The sequence below is a fragment of the Oratosquilla oratoria genome, chromosome 6 (assembly GCF_046742065.1).
Source record: "Oratosquilla oratoria isolate Oo_2021 chromosome 6, ASM4674206v1, whole genome shotgun sequence".
NCBI classification, from domain to species: Eukaryota; Metazoa; Arthropoda; class Malacostraca; order Stomatopoda; family Squillidae; genus Oratosquilla; species Oratosquilla oratoria.
In genome coordinates, this window is record NC_134782.1 from 62451327 (window position 1) to 62468322 (window position 16996).

The 16996-nt window shown below is 37.0% G+C and overlaps 1 protein-coding gene across 1 annotated transcript in view; it reads left to right on the top strand.

Annotated features, from left to right (window-relative positions):
- LOC143026037 (protein O-linked-mannose beta-1,2-N-acetylglucosaminyltransferase 1-like) overlaps window positions 1–16996 on the top strand; it is a 48154-nt gene that overhangs the window by 13406 nt on the left and 17752 nt on the right. Inside the window, exons 4-8 of the mRNA XM_076186027.1 lie at window positions 3902–4032; window positions 4152–4216; window positions 5890–6048; window positions 9098–9199; window positions 10960–11161. Coding sequence (XP_076042142.1) covers window positions 3902–4032; window positions 4152–4216; window positions 5890–6048; window positions 9098–9199; window positions 10960–11161 — 659 coding nt within the window. The remainder of the gene's footprint in view (window positions 1–3901; window positions 4033–4151; window positions 4217–5889; window positions 6049–9097; window positions 9200–10959; window positions 11162–16996) is intronic.

Below are 16996 nucleotides of genomic sequence, written 5' to 3' on the forward strand. Positions count from 1 at the left end.
CACCATTTATATATAGGTATTATATTTGCTCTTTTCCAATCTTCTGGAACTTTTCCCTCTTTCAAGGAACTGTTTATTAGGCTATGTATTTTGTCTGTTAGTTCATTCCTGCATTCTTTCAAAATCCAGTTTGCCATTTCATCCGGTCCATGCGATTTCCTGACATCAAGATTATTCAACTGCTTCATTATTTCATTTCTTGATACATCTATCTCTTTCATAGGGGGAACTTTCTCCTCCCATTCGATATCTCTAGGTTGTATGTTCTCCCTTGTAAACACTGATTTAAAATGCTTATTCATAATTTCTGCCATTCTTTATTTCCTCTGTGTATTCGACTCCTCCTTGTCATAGTTTCTCTAATTCTTGTTTGCTTTTCAATTTATTATTTACAAATCTGTAAAATAATTTTGGTTGATCTTTACATTTTTCTATGACATCTTTTTCGTATTTTATCTTTTCTTCTCTGCGCACTTGTACATATTCATTTCTATAACTAGTATATATTTTCCATTTTTCAGGTCTTTTGTCTTTTTTCCATTTTATCCAAGCTTTATCCCTTTTGTCTTTTAACTCCCTACATCTTTTGTTATACCAGCACTTTACATATCCTTTTTCTTGCTTTTGTCTTGGCACATACTTTTCCACTCCTTCTTTATAAATTTTTGTCAAAATACTCCATTTCTCTTCAACTGTTGTTTCTTCCTTGTGTATTCTTTCCCAGTCAGCTTTTTGAAAGAATTCTTTCATTTTGCCAAAGTTTGTTTTTTCATACATTAATCTTCCCTTTCTATATTGTTTTTTTATTTTTTATGTATTTTTCCTCGTTTAGTTCCAGTTCAACCAATATGTGGTCACTTTTACTTATTGGTGTTTTATGTTTGATCTTGTCCACTCTTTCAGGTTCTGATGTGATTATTAGGTCCAGTCTCGATAGTTCTTCCTCTTTCTATACCTAGTATTCTCTTGTATCCATTGCGTCATTGTATGTTCAATAATCATATTAAGTAATACATTTCCCCATAGGTCATCTCCACCCTTCACTGTCATCTCTTCCCAGCAGATTTCTTTACAATTAAAGTCACCCACTATAATTATTCGTCCTCCATCTTCCATTATCTTACTTGGTGATATCCTGGTGTCTTCTAACATATTTTTGTGTTCTCTCTGTTCCCACGAAGCCGTTTTAGGAGGCACATAAATTATTACAAACTTTCTGCTCTTCTTATCCTTTTCTTCCACTTCCATTGTAATCATCTCTACACTATTCTTTCCATATGTGACATTCCTCACATTTATATCCTTCTTAGTCAGGAACATAACTCCACCCCCTTGTTTTAACTCTGTTTCTAATCCAACAATTATATGCTCCATGTCCTACACTGTTGGGTGGTAGTGGACCTTTCAGTTTTGTCTCTACAATTCCCATTATGTCCGGCTTTTCCTTCAGGTAATCATTCAGTTCACTGAAGCCTGTTATTAATCCATCTATATTTGTGTAAGACACTTTTAATTTTCTGCTACTTCCATTGTGTTTCCTGTTTCTCTTCCGTTTTTCTCTGCTATGAACCATTTCCTCACTTTCATATTCACTACTCTCCAATAGAATTTATCTTTTTCTGTCTCTGTTCTTTTCTCGTTTTTTTCTTTAGCTTCCAGTCTTTTTAATTTCTCATCCTCTCTTTCCTCTTTATTCATTTCTCTTTTTATCCATTCCTTTTTATGTTGCTCACTGTTTGCTAGTTTCCCTGTTTGCTGTCTTTTGTGACCTGAATTTAACCTTAATTGGTCTGGTCTTATCTGTATTATATTTCCCGAGCCCATATATTTCTTCAATTTGTTTTCCTATTTCAGGTTTATCTTCTTGAACTACTTCTAATATATTATTTACTTTTTCCTTTTCCTCCTTTATTCTTGTAGTCCTATTAAGATTATACTTCTCTTCCATCCCTAATATAATTATACACTTCTTTTTATCTGCTAAGTCTCTTACTATATTCTCCTTCTCCCTCATCACTTTAATAACTGTGTTTTCAGATTGTTCTTTAATCTGTTGTGTCACTATATCATTAAATACAATTTTGTTGTTCTCTTGGATTTTCTTCCAACCCTATGCTTCTTTTGCTATGGGCTCCTTATTCTCTTTATTATTCCTCTTTAATTTCTCATTCTCATCTTTTACTTCTTTTAACTGTCTTTTTAATTCTTCTATTTCTTTAGTTAGGTGTTTGTTTACCTTCTCTAATTCTTCCATTTTTTCAACTCTCTGCACAATCTGTGTAAGTTGACCAAACCTACTCTCCCAATGTTTGGTCATTTTCTCAAGTTTTTCCTCTAGGCTTGCTAATTGGGGGAGGTTGGTATCCCCTCCTCATTAAATCCATGGAAATTATTGTCTTCACCTTTCATTGTGCTGCTCTTATCTATATTTCTAATCTTTACATTGTTGCTAATCCCTTCTTCTTCACCAAAATCATCCGGACCCAGTTTGTTTACAAGGCGCCTGGCCTCCTGGACCCAGTCTTCTCCTCCCTCATTTTCTCCCATTCTCCTCAGTAATCCCTCCCCTTCTCCTTTTTCATCGCCTTCCCACTACACCATGAGCTTTCCCCTTTCTTATAAATACAAAAAGGTGCTCCCTTGTTGATATCCACGAAAATTTATGCTTTTTTCTGGAGTTCCAATCTTCGCTGTCACTTCGACTGTCGTGTGTGTGTGTGAGATGAGATGCCTGAGATAGGGGTTATTAGGCTAGATGGAATGAGAAACGAGGAGGTGAGGAGGAGAACAGGGGTGGAAAGAGAGTTGGGAGATGGGGTTGATGAAAGAGTACTGGGATGGTTTGGACACATGGAAAGAATGAGTGAAGAGAGATTGGTAGTAGAGATGGAAGGGAGAGGTGGATGGAGTAAACATGAGGGGGTGACCAAGGATGAAATGGATGAATGGGGTAAAAGGGGCTTTGGGAAAGGGAGGAGTGTCTGTTGGGGAAGGACAGTAGAGGACAAAGAATGGGGGTGAGTGGAGGGTGGTTGTGTGTGGATGATGCTGTGATGCATGAAAGGGAGTGGGTGGGGGATGGGGGTTGAGGGAGTATGTGTGAGAAATAATCTGACGCAGCCTGAAGGGATTTCTCCCCTTCTCTTTTTCTGAATGAGGGGATGGATTAAATGATTAAATGAAGCAGCCTATTTGTGAATGTGTTGTGTCTTGCAACACTGCCTCTGACCCAGGGCAGTGAAGGAGATGCAGGGATGACTCATCATCCAGGAAGAGCCAAGATAAGAGGAAGGGAGGGGGGTGGATGGGAGTGTAGTATGTGGGGATGGAATGGGTGGGAGTGGATTTTATGCCTTTGTTTTTGGCTACCTCCTTTGTAACTGGGAAAAAGCCTTTGGTATATGTATGTATGTATTATATATTTTAATTTTGTATTTATTAAAGTACAGTTTGGGTGCTCAGTTTCTTAATACACAAATTTGACTTACTTCTAGTGTTTATTATTTCTTTGTACAGGCCTTTGAATTGTTGAATTGTTGAAAAGGTGCCAATTTCTAAAGATGTGCTTGGGGAAAGTGGTTGCTCCCCTATTAGCTATACCATTGATGGTGGAGTGGGGTGCCTCAATCTATAATTATAGTAAAACTACTAAGATAATGAATGTATTCTATAGATTCAATATATATTTTTCCTATATAAGTCAAGGTATTTGACTATATAGTCATATGTAAGGATATCTATACCAAGATAATTCTTTGTTCAAAACGAATCATATTTCAAGTTGTAAAATACAAAATAGAACACACGATTGTCATACTCTTGTAACGCTCAACCAGATGAATACATTGCAGATTCCTGCTGCACAGTTTTCACATATAGCATATCATCTAATTGATTCCAGAGCGTTTTTGTCCTGAATGGCCTCTTGGTGAACTTTGGGATAAACGTCGTGTCTTCTGTGACATGTATGATGGCTACGGGTCCTTCTGTTCATGCAAAGATCCATTTGTTCTAGTGGAGACTCCTAAACAGGTAATTTGATAAAAAAAAGCTCTAAAACAAGTTAAATATATGAGTGATTATTACACTTAATGTTAAACAAAATAGGTGGAATGTATATATTTGCCTTCTGTAAATTACCATTTTTCCAGACAACATGGCGAGAGGATATAGCCATTTTGATTTTGACTGCAACTAGAGGCCACTATCTCTACAGGTAATTTTTGTAATATGATGAACTTTTTCATTCATAGTGAAGACCCTATCACATGAAAATAGCTTTAACATGGGTAGGAGGCTTATACTTATTTGGGGGTATTGACTGAATGTTATTGTGTGGTATAATTCCCTCAGTAGTTTGCAGCTGGTACTTTGGGAACTATATGGGGTACCCATACAGACCAGAGACACATCATTTTGTCTTTGTTAGAAGAAATGTCTATTTGGAGAGAAATGATGCCTCTTTATTGCACTGCAACTGTCCCTCTATTATGCTCTCCCCTCACTCTTGATACTGTCCTGTACCACTTCTTTGAGTATATATTTCCATTTTTGCCTCTGTCTCCTATAGTAGAAGGAAGAAAAATGACTGCCACCAAATTTTCCTACTTGGGTCATAAAACATGGCTAAATTAGGAGAGAATGATAGGACTAGACATCTTGCTCTCTGTAACTACAAGGGGTATATTCCTTGAAAAAGTCAAGGTATAAGAGGGCTGAGGGGGCTGAAGCCCCCCCCTAATTAGTTCTTCCATGAATCATTGTAAGGATGTCATTCAATGGATTTTAGTACTTTCTGATGTTTTGCCAGGTCCAGGGGTTAAATAAGCTGACAACATGTTTGCAGTATTTGGGTGGAATTGTGCTGTGTTTGGCATTTGTTTAATTCCATTTATCTGTTTTGTGCTGCGCATGTTGTAGGGTTGCCAGGGTTGTGTCTCAGTTGTGCTGAAAAGGGATAGAAAGGAGATATACCACATTCGTTGGCCGTTTAACATACCTGTATTGTCACCTATATGATTGTTTTGTGTTGTTGAAGCAATCAAGTTGAAGCAATCAATCAAGAAGTATCATCTGCAAACAGTAAGTATTCAGGAATACCACAGGCTTTATAGATATCGTTAATGTAAATCAAGAACAAAATAGGACCTAGAATACTACCCTGAGGTACCCCCATACTTACACCCATTAATCTCGATTTAACACCGTTAAATAAGACAACTTGATTACAATTAGAATTGTAGAGGAAGATAGTTTTTTTTTATTGTGGCAGTAGGAGATGCCAGAAAAATGACTATGATAGGAAAGGAGAATGATAGATAAAAGAAGAGACACAAATAGCATTGAGAGAGATACATACATACAAACATACATACCAAAGAGGCTATGGATTGATGGATTGGCTTCTCCATCTACAATATTTTCATTGCTCTTTCTTTCGTACTCTCATCAGTGTGGTGATTCTTAAGCTTATGTTTATCTGGACATTGATTAAGATTTAAGAACTAAACTGAATCCTAGTTTCTTGCATCTCAAAAATGGTACAAGATTGCTTAAGTGTTATTCTGAACTGAATTTTGTGGTTCAATGACTAAGGAAGACCATTTTAATCACTTGATTTCCAGGATAATCAGAACATGTATGAAATATGTAAACAAGTTAAAGGTACCAATAAAAATTATTCAATCCCAAGCCTTTGTTCCATTCCTCACCATAAAACTATCTTACATAAACCAAAACAAATTCATTAAACAGGTCCCAAGGTTGAAAGGCATTGATCAAATTAATCTTGATCTTTTTCAGTTTTGGGATATCTTAGCAGCTGAATAAAATTATATGACAATTAATAAGATCATCTTTTGAAGTATTGTTGTTTCTCTTCTTCATCAGGCTCCTGAGTCAGGTGTTGGAGCAACCAGGAGTGAAAAAATGGCAAGTGTTGACTGCAGTTGATGGTGAAAATGAAGAAATACTGAGGCTTCTTGACTGCATGGGTATCCATTATGTTGTGCATAATCCAGAAGGCAAAAAAGCCTTGGGGATATCCAGGTAGGTAGCAGGAATGGACCAGTTTTAAGGGTGCTCTCTCACTGCAGTCAGCAAAGCACAATTTGATTCACTTCCTCAAGCCTCTTTCCTTTCAAACTTACTTCCAACTTGCTGCCATCCTCCCCCTTGTATATCTCAACACCTTACTTTTACCCACATTTACCTTCAACTTTCTTTTATTTCATACCCTCTCAAACTTTATCACTAACTCCCTTAATCCTCCCTCTGATCCAGCCACAAATGCAGTGTTGTCAGCAAAGAACAACTGGTTCACCTCCCACTTTTCTCTATTTTCTTTAAACATCTCCAATCCCCTGCCAATTACCCTTGCATATACCTCCTACACCAATCCTATCCATGTACACATTGAACAGCCATGGTGACAACACATCCCTGACACAGCCTTACCTTTGCCTCAAACCACTCACTCTCTCCATTTCAAATTCTAACACAGGCCCTACTATTCTTGTAAGAACTCTTGACTGCCCTTCACAGCTTTAATCCAATCCCATATATTTGAAAAACCTCATATAGTGCTTTCCTGCTTGCACTGTCATAAGCCTTTTCCAAATACATAAAGGCCCAAAAAACACCCTCAGCTTTTACTAAAGCTTTCTCACATATTTATATTACAAAGATCTAATCCATGCAATCCTTACCTTTCCTAAATCCACATTGTTCCTCACCAATTACTCTCTCTGTACCTCTCCTAATCTTGTCATTCAAAATCCTCCCATAAGTCTTCCCAACTACACTCAACAAACTTATCCCCCTGAAACTACTACACTTACATTTGTCCCCTTTTCCCTTGTAAAGTGGAGTTATACAGGCACTCCTCTAGACCTCTGGCACTCTACCCTCTCTTAAACACACATTAAGCAACCTCACTAGCCATTCCACTATTACTATACCTCCCTTCATCAATCACTCCAGATGACACCCATTTAAACCAAATGCCTTACCTGCTTTCATATACTATTAACTTGGTGATAACTTCCCTGTGTCTCAATTTACCATTTATAAACCTGTAAAACAGTTTCAGTTCATCTTTGCATTTAACCTACTACACCTTTTCAAAATTGAATATTTACTACTCTGCAAATTCTTGTATAGTAATTTCTAGCTTGCTTGTGATTATCTTTTGTTTTATAGCTTCTCTTCCTCCATTTTTTCCAAGCCATGTCCCTGTTTTTTTTTTTTTTTTTCAATCGTATACTTTTTGTTAAGGGAACATCGCCAGCAATATTTTGAAAAATTCTGGTACATGAGCAAATTTCAGGTAAACATTTCAAAAGAATCTCTATGATGGTGCCAACACTCATGCAAAGTTATACAGCTGTATTTTCTTTTTTTTATACAGAATAAAATAGATAAAACATTGGCAACCTCTGGCAACTCCATTGCATAAAAAACATTCTGTATATTGAAATAGCATCAACATTTCTATGGTTATTTTGTTTTTTACTACAAAATTGTGTTTATGGAGATATTTGGCAATTCCTCTCATCAGCATACCCTGCAAAGACAGTGGACAGGGCACCAGTACTCTTGAAAAGGTCAAGGGAAGGTGATGTTGCTCCTGGCGCACTCACCGTATGCAACAATTTTCATTCCTCGCCCTGTATTGTTACTGTGAACATGGGAAAATGAACAAGAAATAAGAGAGAGAAGCGGCAGAATATAGAGAGGGCCCACGAGTGCCTGAAATAGAAACAAGATAAAAAGAGGAGAAAAGCAGCAAAGCTGCACCCAGCACTCTGCAAGGATTTACTAGCCATGCCCACTTTACACCTCCTCCACCCATGCCACACCACTCACCCTCACCTCACACCTCATAAGCAAAGAAGAGGAAATTGGAGATTTGCTATACATTGCAACCGTCAAACAAATGGTCGGAAAAAATTGTCGCAAAAATTTAAATATCCCATCCTGTAAAGTTTGTTTTTTTGTTCTTTCTGTTGTAATATCTTCAGTTGTTCTTTATGAACTTTTGTAATTTTTGTTTCATTTGAAAGTAAACATTAAACATTCTCTTTATTTTCTACAGTAAAAATTAAAGAAATTTGAATTTTCATTTTTTTTTTATTTATGAAACCATTTGAAAAAATTAAAAATTAGAGGTATTAGTTTGAAAAAATGTATTCAATAAGATTTGTTCCTCAGACTCTAAGCTTTCATTTCATACCAAGCTGAATGATGTGGAAGAATTTTCCATTAAGTAATTAGAGCTTCAATAAAGTTCACTTTATCTTCATTAAATATTCACTATGCCTTATATATACATTGGAGGAACACAACCCTGAGGAATTACACACTAATGTAAGGGGTATTTATACCTTTGTTCATTAAACACATAAAAAAAAAAAAATCACCTACTCTATAAAGTGATGCGACACTCCCTTAAACCAATCCTGTTTCTGCTTCTTATTTCCACTAGTCTGTAGCATATGTTTGCTCATTCCCCAGTTGTAAATACCAAGAGAGATTTCCCATTTCCTCTTAAATCCTGTGGTATTCATGAATTCCTCTCAGTTTACTTCTTCAAAAATAATTTTCAATCATAAGAAATCTGCGCTCCTAAAATAGTTTCCCTTGCCTGTCTTTCATTCCTTGGCTCCATTTCCTTATCCTCCTGCTGAAATTCAACTGTTATATGTGTGTATAATTAAATGGAAGGGTCATCAAAGATGATGTGAGAACTCTTTCTTTTATCAATTTTCTATTCATCTTCCATCATATCTTTCAACAGAATATCAAAATACTTCAAATAACTGTTTTCACTTGGTTTAAATATGGACCTATCTTCTGCTAGTTTGCTTTCCCAATATCAATCATTATGATAATGAATTTTATAATGATTCAGAATATTCTTTCCTTTTTTTAGTAAGAATATACATAGACGTTGGTTTTTGTTTTTTATTTTTTTTACTTGAAGTAAACCTTATGACAAAAGGAACAAATGCAGTAATTTATATTGAATTTACATGAACTTTGTAAAGGGTGCATCTGTAGAATATGCTAAATGATAGAAATTGGTTCTCTCCCCTAGAAACTTAAGATTTGGTCTCTATGCAGCAGTGCAGCACTTCAACAGTATAGACAAATTCATTGTTCTTGAAGATGACCTCATCCTCACTCCAGATTTCTACTCGTAGGTACTTGTTTTGTTTATATTATTGGATTGTTTAAAGTGGATATTGATTTCAAAGGACACTGACTCAAACTAAATCAGAGATTTATTTTACTTGGATTTCAATAGCCTTTGAATACATAATATCAGTAGAGTGACTTAGATACCTGACTATTAGCTTGATACAAAGATGTATATCTACATAGGATTCCCAGTACCTCATCATACACTGAGACTAAGATTTGTTCTAGAACTTAAAATCTTAGTGTGATTTTTAGGAAGTCTTAAGTCAATATTTCTTAAAACTATACATATATACAGTACATATACCATGGGCTTTTTCCCCTTTACAAGGGAGGTTGCCAAAATCAAAAGGCATAATTCCACTCCCACCCATTTCATCCATACCCACTTCACTCTCATTCACTACCCCTCCCTCCTTCTTTTCTTGGCCCCTCCTGGATGATGGGTCAACCCTGCATCTCACCCACTGGCCTGGGTCAGAAGCAATGCGGCAAGATACAGCACATTCATAGCAAGGCAGCTTCATTTAATCGGTGACCCCCCTCTCCATCCTGTCATGCAGAAAAAGAGAAGATAGAGAGAAATACCTTCAGGATGTGTCAAAATATAATTCATATATAATCACTTGTTAACCCCCATCCCCAACCCACTCTCTTCCATGCATCACAGCATCACCCATATTCAATCATTCTCCACTCACCCCTATCCTGTCTTCTCTCTTCCTTCCTCAACAGGCATCCCCATCTCTCTCAACACCCCTTTACCCTATCCATCTCATCCTTAGTTGCCTCCTTCTGTTCACTCCATGCACCTCTGCCTTCTTTTACTAATCTTTCTTCTCCCATTCTTTCCAAACTATCCCAGTACTCTTTCATCAACTCGATCTCCTAACTCTTTTTTTACCCCTGCTCTCCTTGTTTCACAATCTATCCAGCCTAGTAACCCCTACCATACTTCTCAGACATTTCATCTCAGACACATTCAAACTCTTTCTTCCTCTCTTATGTTCCATGTTTCTACCCCATACAGTGTTGTCAGCACAATTATGCCGTCATACAATCTCCTCTTAGCATCCATTCCCAAATGTCTATTTCTCATTACACTTTTTAATTCCCCAAGGTATTCACCGTACTTGCTTCTCCCAATCTACATTCTACCTTTACCTCCACTCCCTTTACTGCCATATATGCCCCCATGTATCTAAAGCAATTGACTTCCTCCAGCCTCTCTCTCTTAATACTCACTTCCAATTTCCCATTGTACATCTGATCACCTTACTTTTACCCACATTTACCCTCAACTTTCTTCTTTTGCACACCTTCTCAAACTCCATCACTAATTTTCTTAATCCCTCCTGTGAGCCTGCTACAAGTGCCGTGTTGTCAGTAAACAACAACTGACTTATCTCCCATTTTTCTCCATTTCCTTTAACCATCTCCAAACACCTGTCTATTATCCTTGCAGTTACCTCCTGCACTACCCCATTTGGGTCTTAAAACCAGACCTTACAGTGAAGATATTTATTTTGTAGTTCACAAACCCCCAGTAAACATTCAAATCAAAACCAATCAAGAAATATAATTTTCTTCTCACTGTCTAGGGGTTTAAAGGCTATGTGTGATTCTCAGAACCCCATCACTCAAACTAGAATTACTGTAGAATTAAACTCATGGCTAATCTTTCTTGAAAGAAAAAATGCTGCCTTTTAATGCATGCCTCAATAGGTCTCTTGAGTCATTGATGTCTTCTACCTCTAGCTTCATGCAGCAAACTTCAGTGATACTAGAGGATGAGGAAGAGGAGGTGTATGCTGTGTCAGGATACAACCATCTTGCATATACACACACAGCCAGCAATGTTACTGCACTCCGTCGTGTCACCAGCTTCCCACCCTGTGGCTGGATGACTACTCGTGCTGTAATCAAAGAAATTCTGCCCAAGTGGCTTGGTCCCAATGTTGTAAGTATTGTGAGATTTGGACCATAGAGGTATATAGATGTGGTCAAGCCACGAACTTGTTCTATGCGCTCATCAAGATGGGACAAGTTACACTCAACATAATCAATCAATCAGTACATTGCCCCAGGCTTCTCTTGAAGGAGACCCACAGCTCCCAGGTAACCAACAGTAGCCACAGGACTGGTCCATAAACTATTCTAGAAGGAAATATTGTATTGCTGTTTGGGTATAGCTAGAATGGTGCAGTTTTTCTGTGGCCAAGACATGTGGACATGTGTATTGAGTTTGGTTGGGTTCTGTCTCCAGGTCAGTCATCAGAGTATTGACAACCTGTAGAAAATAAAAAGTAAATAAATGAATAGATAAAATGAAGTAAAATAAAAAAGGAGATATAGGTTGGTAGGAGGTGAGAGAGAAAACAGGATGAGTTTCTTGCTTAGGGCACTCCATTGGTGATCAGTGACATCAGTGCTCTGGTGAAGTGAATTAGGGTGAGTGACATTGGGTGGTGATACTGAAATCTTTGTTGCTGATGCCAATGGAGGTGTGACTGTGGAGCCCAATTTTTGATCCACATATCTTTCCACACTCCAGGCGAGTCAGATCTGGATTGGGTGGATAAACTATTATTGAGTTAATGTCTTTTTTCCCCTGGTTGTCCAATGCATGGTTGCAAGTAGATTCAAGATATTTGACCCCTTGTGAGCACTTTATATGGTATGGGGTGCAATCAGATGCAATTGTTTCAAGATCCCTCTGTGCAATGTTACATCTCTTGAGTGTGGTTTTTAGCTGATTGTCACAGCCTGTGGTCCGTCTCTTGGCTTGAGGTATAAAAATAAGGATTCATGTCACTCATTGTCGTTTATTAGAAGCCCTCGGGCTGACGTGCTCCTACAGACTATGGTATCTGTAATTTACATTAACAAATCAATCCAGATACTTCATTACATTAACAAATTATATCAGTTACTTCATTACATTAACAAATCAATCCAGCTACTTCATTACATTAACAAATCATTTGCACCATGATTCTTTACTCTACACAACTGACTTGGCACTGACATAATGAAACATACCATGATTATTTCGCCGCCATGGCTTCACCATAATTCGCTCCTTACTATTCCCATCCAAACATGGTCTGACAAACCAGAACTAATTATTAACAATGTGACCTCTTCATCTCATTCACTACTGCATATCTAACATAGTACAAAGAAACAGATTCTCATTCAATGCTCACCAAAAGGGTTCCCTTCTGCCTGCTCAATGCATGTCTTGTCCCTGTGAAGGACAGTTACCAATGGAATGCTTGAGGTGATATCTACGGAGGTAGTCTACATCACCATTCTATGTATTCAGAGGCTAACAATTCCAGTACTTTATAGTAACCCATACATGTCCTCCTTGGTTCACAGTTTGACAATACACAATATTTTATTGGCTCCAATACAACATATTGTTATTGTACAGTAATAGTTTTCCATGACATACACTAGCACTACTTTCTATCATAGAACAATACAACAGGAGTGTTGTAAAATCTGTAGTTTACATTTCTTCATAACAATACCATCATCTTACAACATAATTTCACAACACAATTATATTATACATAATGAACCAATGCAATGACTCAAATCCAAATTTGTAACACTTCCAATCCAAATTTGTAAAACCTCTAATATCATATTCTATATGTCGTGAATTACATACTTAAATCAAGACATTATACGCCGTGAGTTACAGTCAGCTTGAATCATGTAATTGGCATTCACATACATAATGGTCCAATACTGGGAAATATTTTACAGGGAAGAAACAGCAGTGGAAGAGAAATGGAATATATTGATGGAAAACTACAATGAAGGGGTAAACAGGCATGTACCAAGACAAAAGCGAGAGAGAGAGTACATTAAATGTTGGTTCAACAAAAGATGCAGTGAGGCAAAAGACAGAAGGGACAAAGCTTGGAAAAAGTGGAGAAAAGACAAAAAACAAAGCAAATGGCAAATTTATATTAACTATAGAAATGAGTATGTTAATGTGAGAAGAGAGGAGAAAAGGAACCATGAGAAGGATATTATAGACAAATGCAAAGAGCAACCCAAACTATTCTATCGGTATGTGAATGGTAAACTTAAAAACAAACAGGAATTGGTGAAACTATGCCAAGGAAACATAGAATACACAGAAGATTTAGAGATGGCCGAAGTCATGAACAATCACTTTAAATCTGTTTTCACCAGAGAGAAAATACCGAATTGTGACATAGACAAAAACAAGAAATCTCCCCTCATGAATGAGTTTACAGCATCACTAAAGGAAATATCAGAACATTTATCAAGGCTGGATGTCAGAAAATCACATGGCCCGGACGGTATTGCAAATTGGATTCTAAAGGAGTGCAAAGAAGAACTAACAGACAAAATACACATCTTAATAAACAGCTCACTCAAAGAAGGAAAGATACCCGAGGACTGGAAAAACGCTAACATTGTACCAATACACAAAGGAGGAAACAAAGAAGAACCCACCAACTATAGGCCAGTATCACTAACAAGCACCATTGCCAAAATTTGTGAGAAAATAATCAAGAATAGATGGGTAAAACATCTGGAAGACAATGACATATTAAACCCAAGACAATTCGGATTCAGACAAGGAAGATCATGCTCCACAAACTTAATATGCTTTTACTCAAGACTAATAGACATAGTGCAAGAAAGAAATGGATGGGCTGATTGTGCATTCCTAGACTTGCAAAAAGCCTTTGACAAAGTACCACACAGAAAACTACTAAAAAAACTGGAACACATAGGAGGAATACAGGGAAACCTACTAAAATGGATAGAGGACTTTCTGACTGGTAGAAAGATGAGAGTAGTGCTCAGAGAAAAATATTCAGACTGGAAAGAGGTGATCAGTGGAGTACCGCAAGGATCTGTGCTGGCACCAATAATGTTTGCTATCTATATGAATGACATGGATGAGGACGTGAACTGCTACATGAGCTTCTTTGCCGATGACGCCAAACTGCTAAGGAAAATAGAAACTGATGAGGACTGTGAAGCACTGCAAGAAGACCTAAATAGGGTATGGAACTGGAGTCAGAAATGGGAAGTGGACTTTAATACGAAGAAGTGTAGCATAATGGAGTTTGGAAAAAGCAAAAACAGAATATCAGGAAAATATACAATTGGAACCAAAGAAGTAAAGAAAGTAGGATCCGAAAAAGATTTGGGAGTAATTATCACGAACGACTTGTCCTATGATATACAGATTAACAAAATTGTCGGGGAGACCTACAACTTGCTAAGATCAATAAAAGTGGCGTTTACATACTTGGACGAAGACATGATGAAAAAAATATTGGTTACATTGATAAGGCCTAGATTAGAGTATGCAGCGACATTGTGGTCCCCCAGTACCAAAAAGAATATAAAGAAAATAGAAAGAATCCAAAGAGCAGCTACAAAAATGGCACCTGCACTTGCAAACCTATCATACGAAGAGAGATTGGCTAAACTGGAGTTACCGACACTGGAGCAAAGAAGAGAGAGAGGTGACCTATTGACCATCTACAGAATCATGAAAGGCACAGAGGTACTCGATAGTGAGAACTTACTTAACTGGGACAAAAGAAACACAAGAGGACATGGAAAGAAAATAAAAAAACATAGCTATAGAAGAGAACTGAAGAAAAACAGTTTTCCTCATAGAGTTTTGGACACTTGGAACAAACTGGACAATGAAATAGTATGCGCAAAAACCATTCATGAGTTTAAAAACAAACTAGACACTGCAAGATACAAAGGCGGGACAACACGAGCATAGCTCCCCTTTCCGTCAAATACAACTAGATAAATACAACTAGGTAAATACAATATGGCTCAAATCCAGACATCAGGCAATTGGTATTCACATTGATATTTACAGCAATTTTTCTGACCAATTGCATTGTGACATTCAATCTGGAGACCAGTTACTGGCCTCTTAGGCCTGTACCCCAATTGGGGATATACCAGTGCCTCTGGAATATCTGGTTCTTTTCCATCTATTTTTCATCCTCTCCTAGTCAGCAAGGTTACCTCTTGCAGGAACATTGTGTTAGCACCTACTTAAACTGATTGAGGTGGTGATAAATTGAGACAGACTGAGAAATTAAAAGTAAATGAGATCTTAGTGTGACGTTAGTTTTGAATTTGAGTGAAGAAAATAATATGCATAGGTATATGCATGTTATGAGGATGGAAATAGAGCTACACAATAAGAGTGTTGGAATTTTATATCTGATGCAAGGAGACCAATAGGAAAACCCTGATCTAGATGGATAAGTGTCATGAACCTAGCATATTTTTTTTATTAACTGTTCCAATGTGGCCAAAATTTGAACAATCCTATCAATCCACGCTCAGTGTGCCTATTTTCACTTTATATCAGTTAATTCCTCTTTCTCCATGTTGAAACAAAGGTGAGGTACAAAAAATAACTTTTACTTACATCTACATGATTAACAAATGAGAGTGAGGGCATGAGAGAGAGAATAATGTGCAACCCTCTATATATATGGCACATGCAGGTGCCATTGGCATAGATGCTGCAATATCTATTTTTAACAATGTTTAATTTATATATTCCTTTTTGCCTGTCCTCACACATTCTCTTTGTCTTTATTTATGTATGAAGACAGCATACAATTTCTCATCAGCTACCTTTCTAAATCCCACTTGGTTATAAACTTGTAAGAATGTTGTTGCTACTTCCCTGCACCATCTTCATCCCTGTGACCCTTGGTGGCCCTTGACCCTGGAGAGTTGTATCCTTTCTTTGTGTTTCTCCACTGTGACTTCATGCCATCTCCTCTTTGGGGGGATCTGTTGCTGAAATATCTTAGTTTTCCTATAGTGTTACATTTCTTACTATAGTGTCAATTGTACTACATTTTAAACTATATCTTACAATTTTTTACCATAAACCATTTGAAGTACTGTATATCAAGGCATACAAGACAAAATACACAAGATAAATGACTTTTCACTCAAAGAAGGAAAAGTACCACAAGATTGGAAAAATGCAAATATTGTACCAATATACAAAGGAGGGGGACAAGGAAAATCCAACCAACTATAGACTGGTTTCCCTTACAAGTAGAACAACAAAAAAATATGCAAAAAAAGTTATCAAAAGTAAATGGATTAAATCTTTTGGAAGAGAATAATATACTAAATCCAAAACAATTTGGATTTAGATGTGGAAGATCATGTGCCACAAACTTGATTTACTTTTACTTAAGACTAGTAGAAATAATGCAAGAAAGGGGCAGATGGACAGATTATGCCTTCTTAGATTTACAAAAAAGAATTTGACAAAGTACCACACAAAAAGCTACTAAGAAAAATTGAAACAACATGTGGAGTACAAGGAAAGTTATTGGAATGGATGGAAGATTTCTAAATGGGAGAAAAATGAGGGTGGTACTTAGAGACAAGAACTCAACCTGGGAAGAGATGATAAGTGGAGTCCTGCAGGGTTCTGTATTGGCTCCAATAATGTTTTCCATTTATATAAATGACATAGATGGTGTGGAATGTTACATGAACTTCTTTGCAGATGATGCAAAACTATTAAAGAAAGTAAGTACAGAGAAAGGTTGTGAATCACTACAAAATGACCTGGACAAAGTCTGGGAATAGATTCAAAAGTGTGAAGTGAACTTCAACATCAAGAAATGTAGTATAATGGAATTTGGAAAAAGTAAAAATAGAATATTGGGACAATATAAAATTGGTACAAAGGAAGTTAAAAAAGTTTACTAGGAAAGGGACC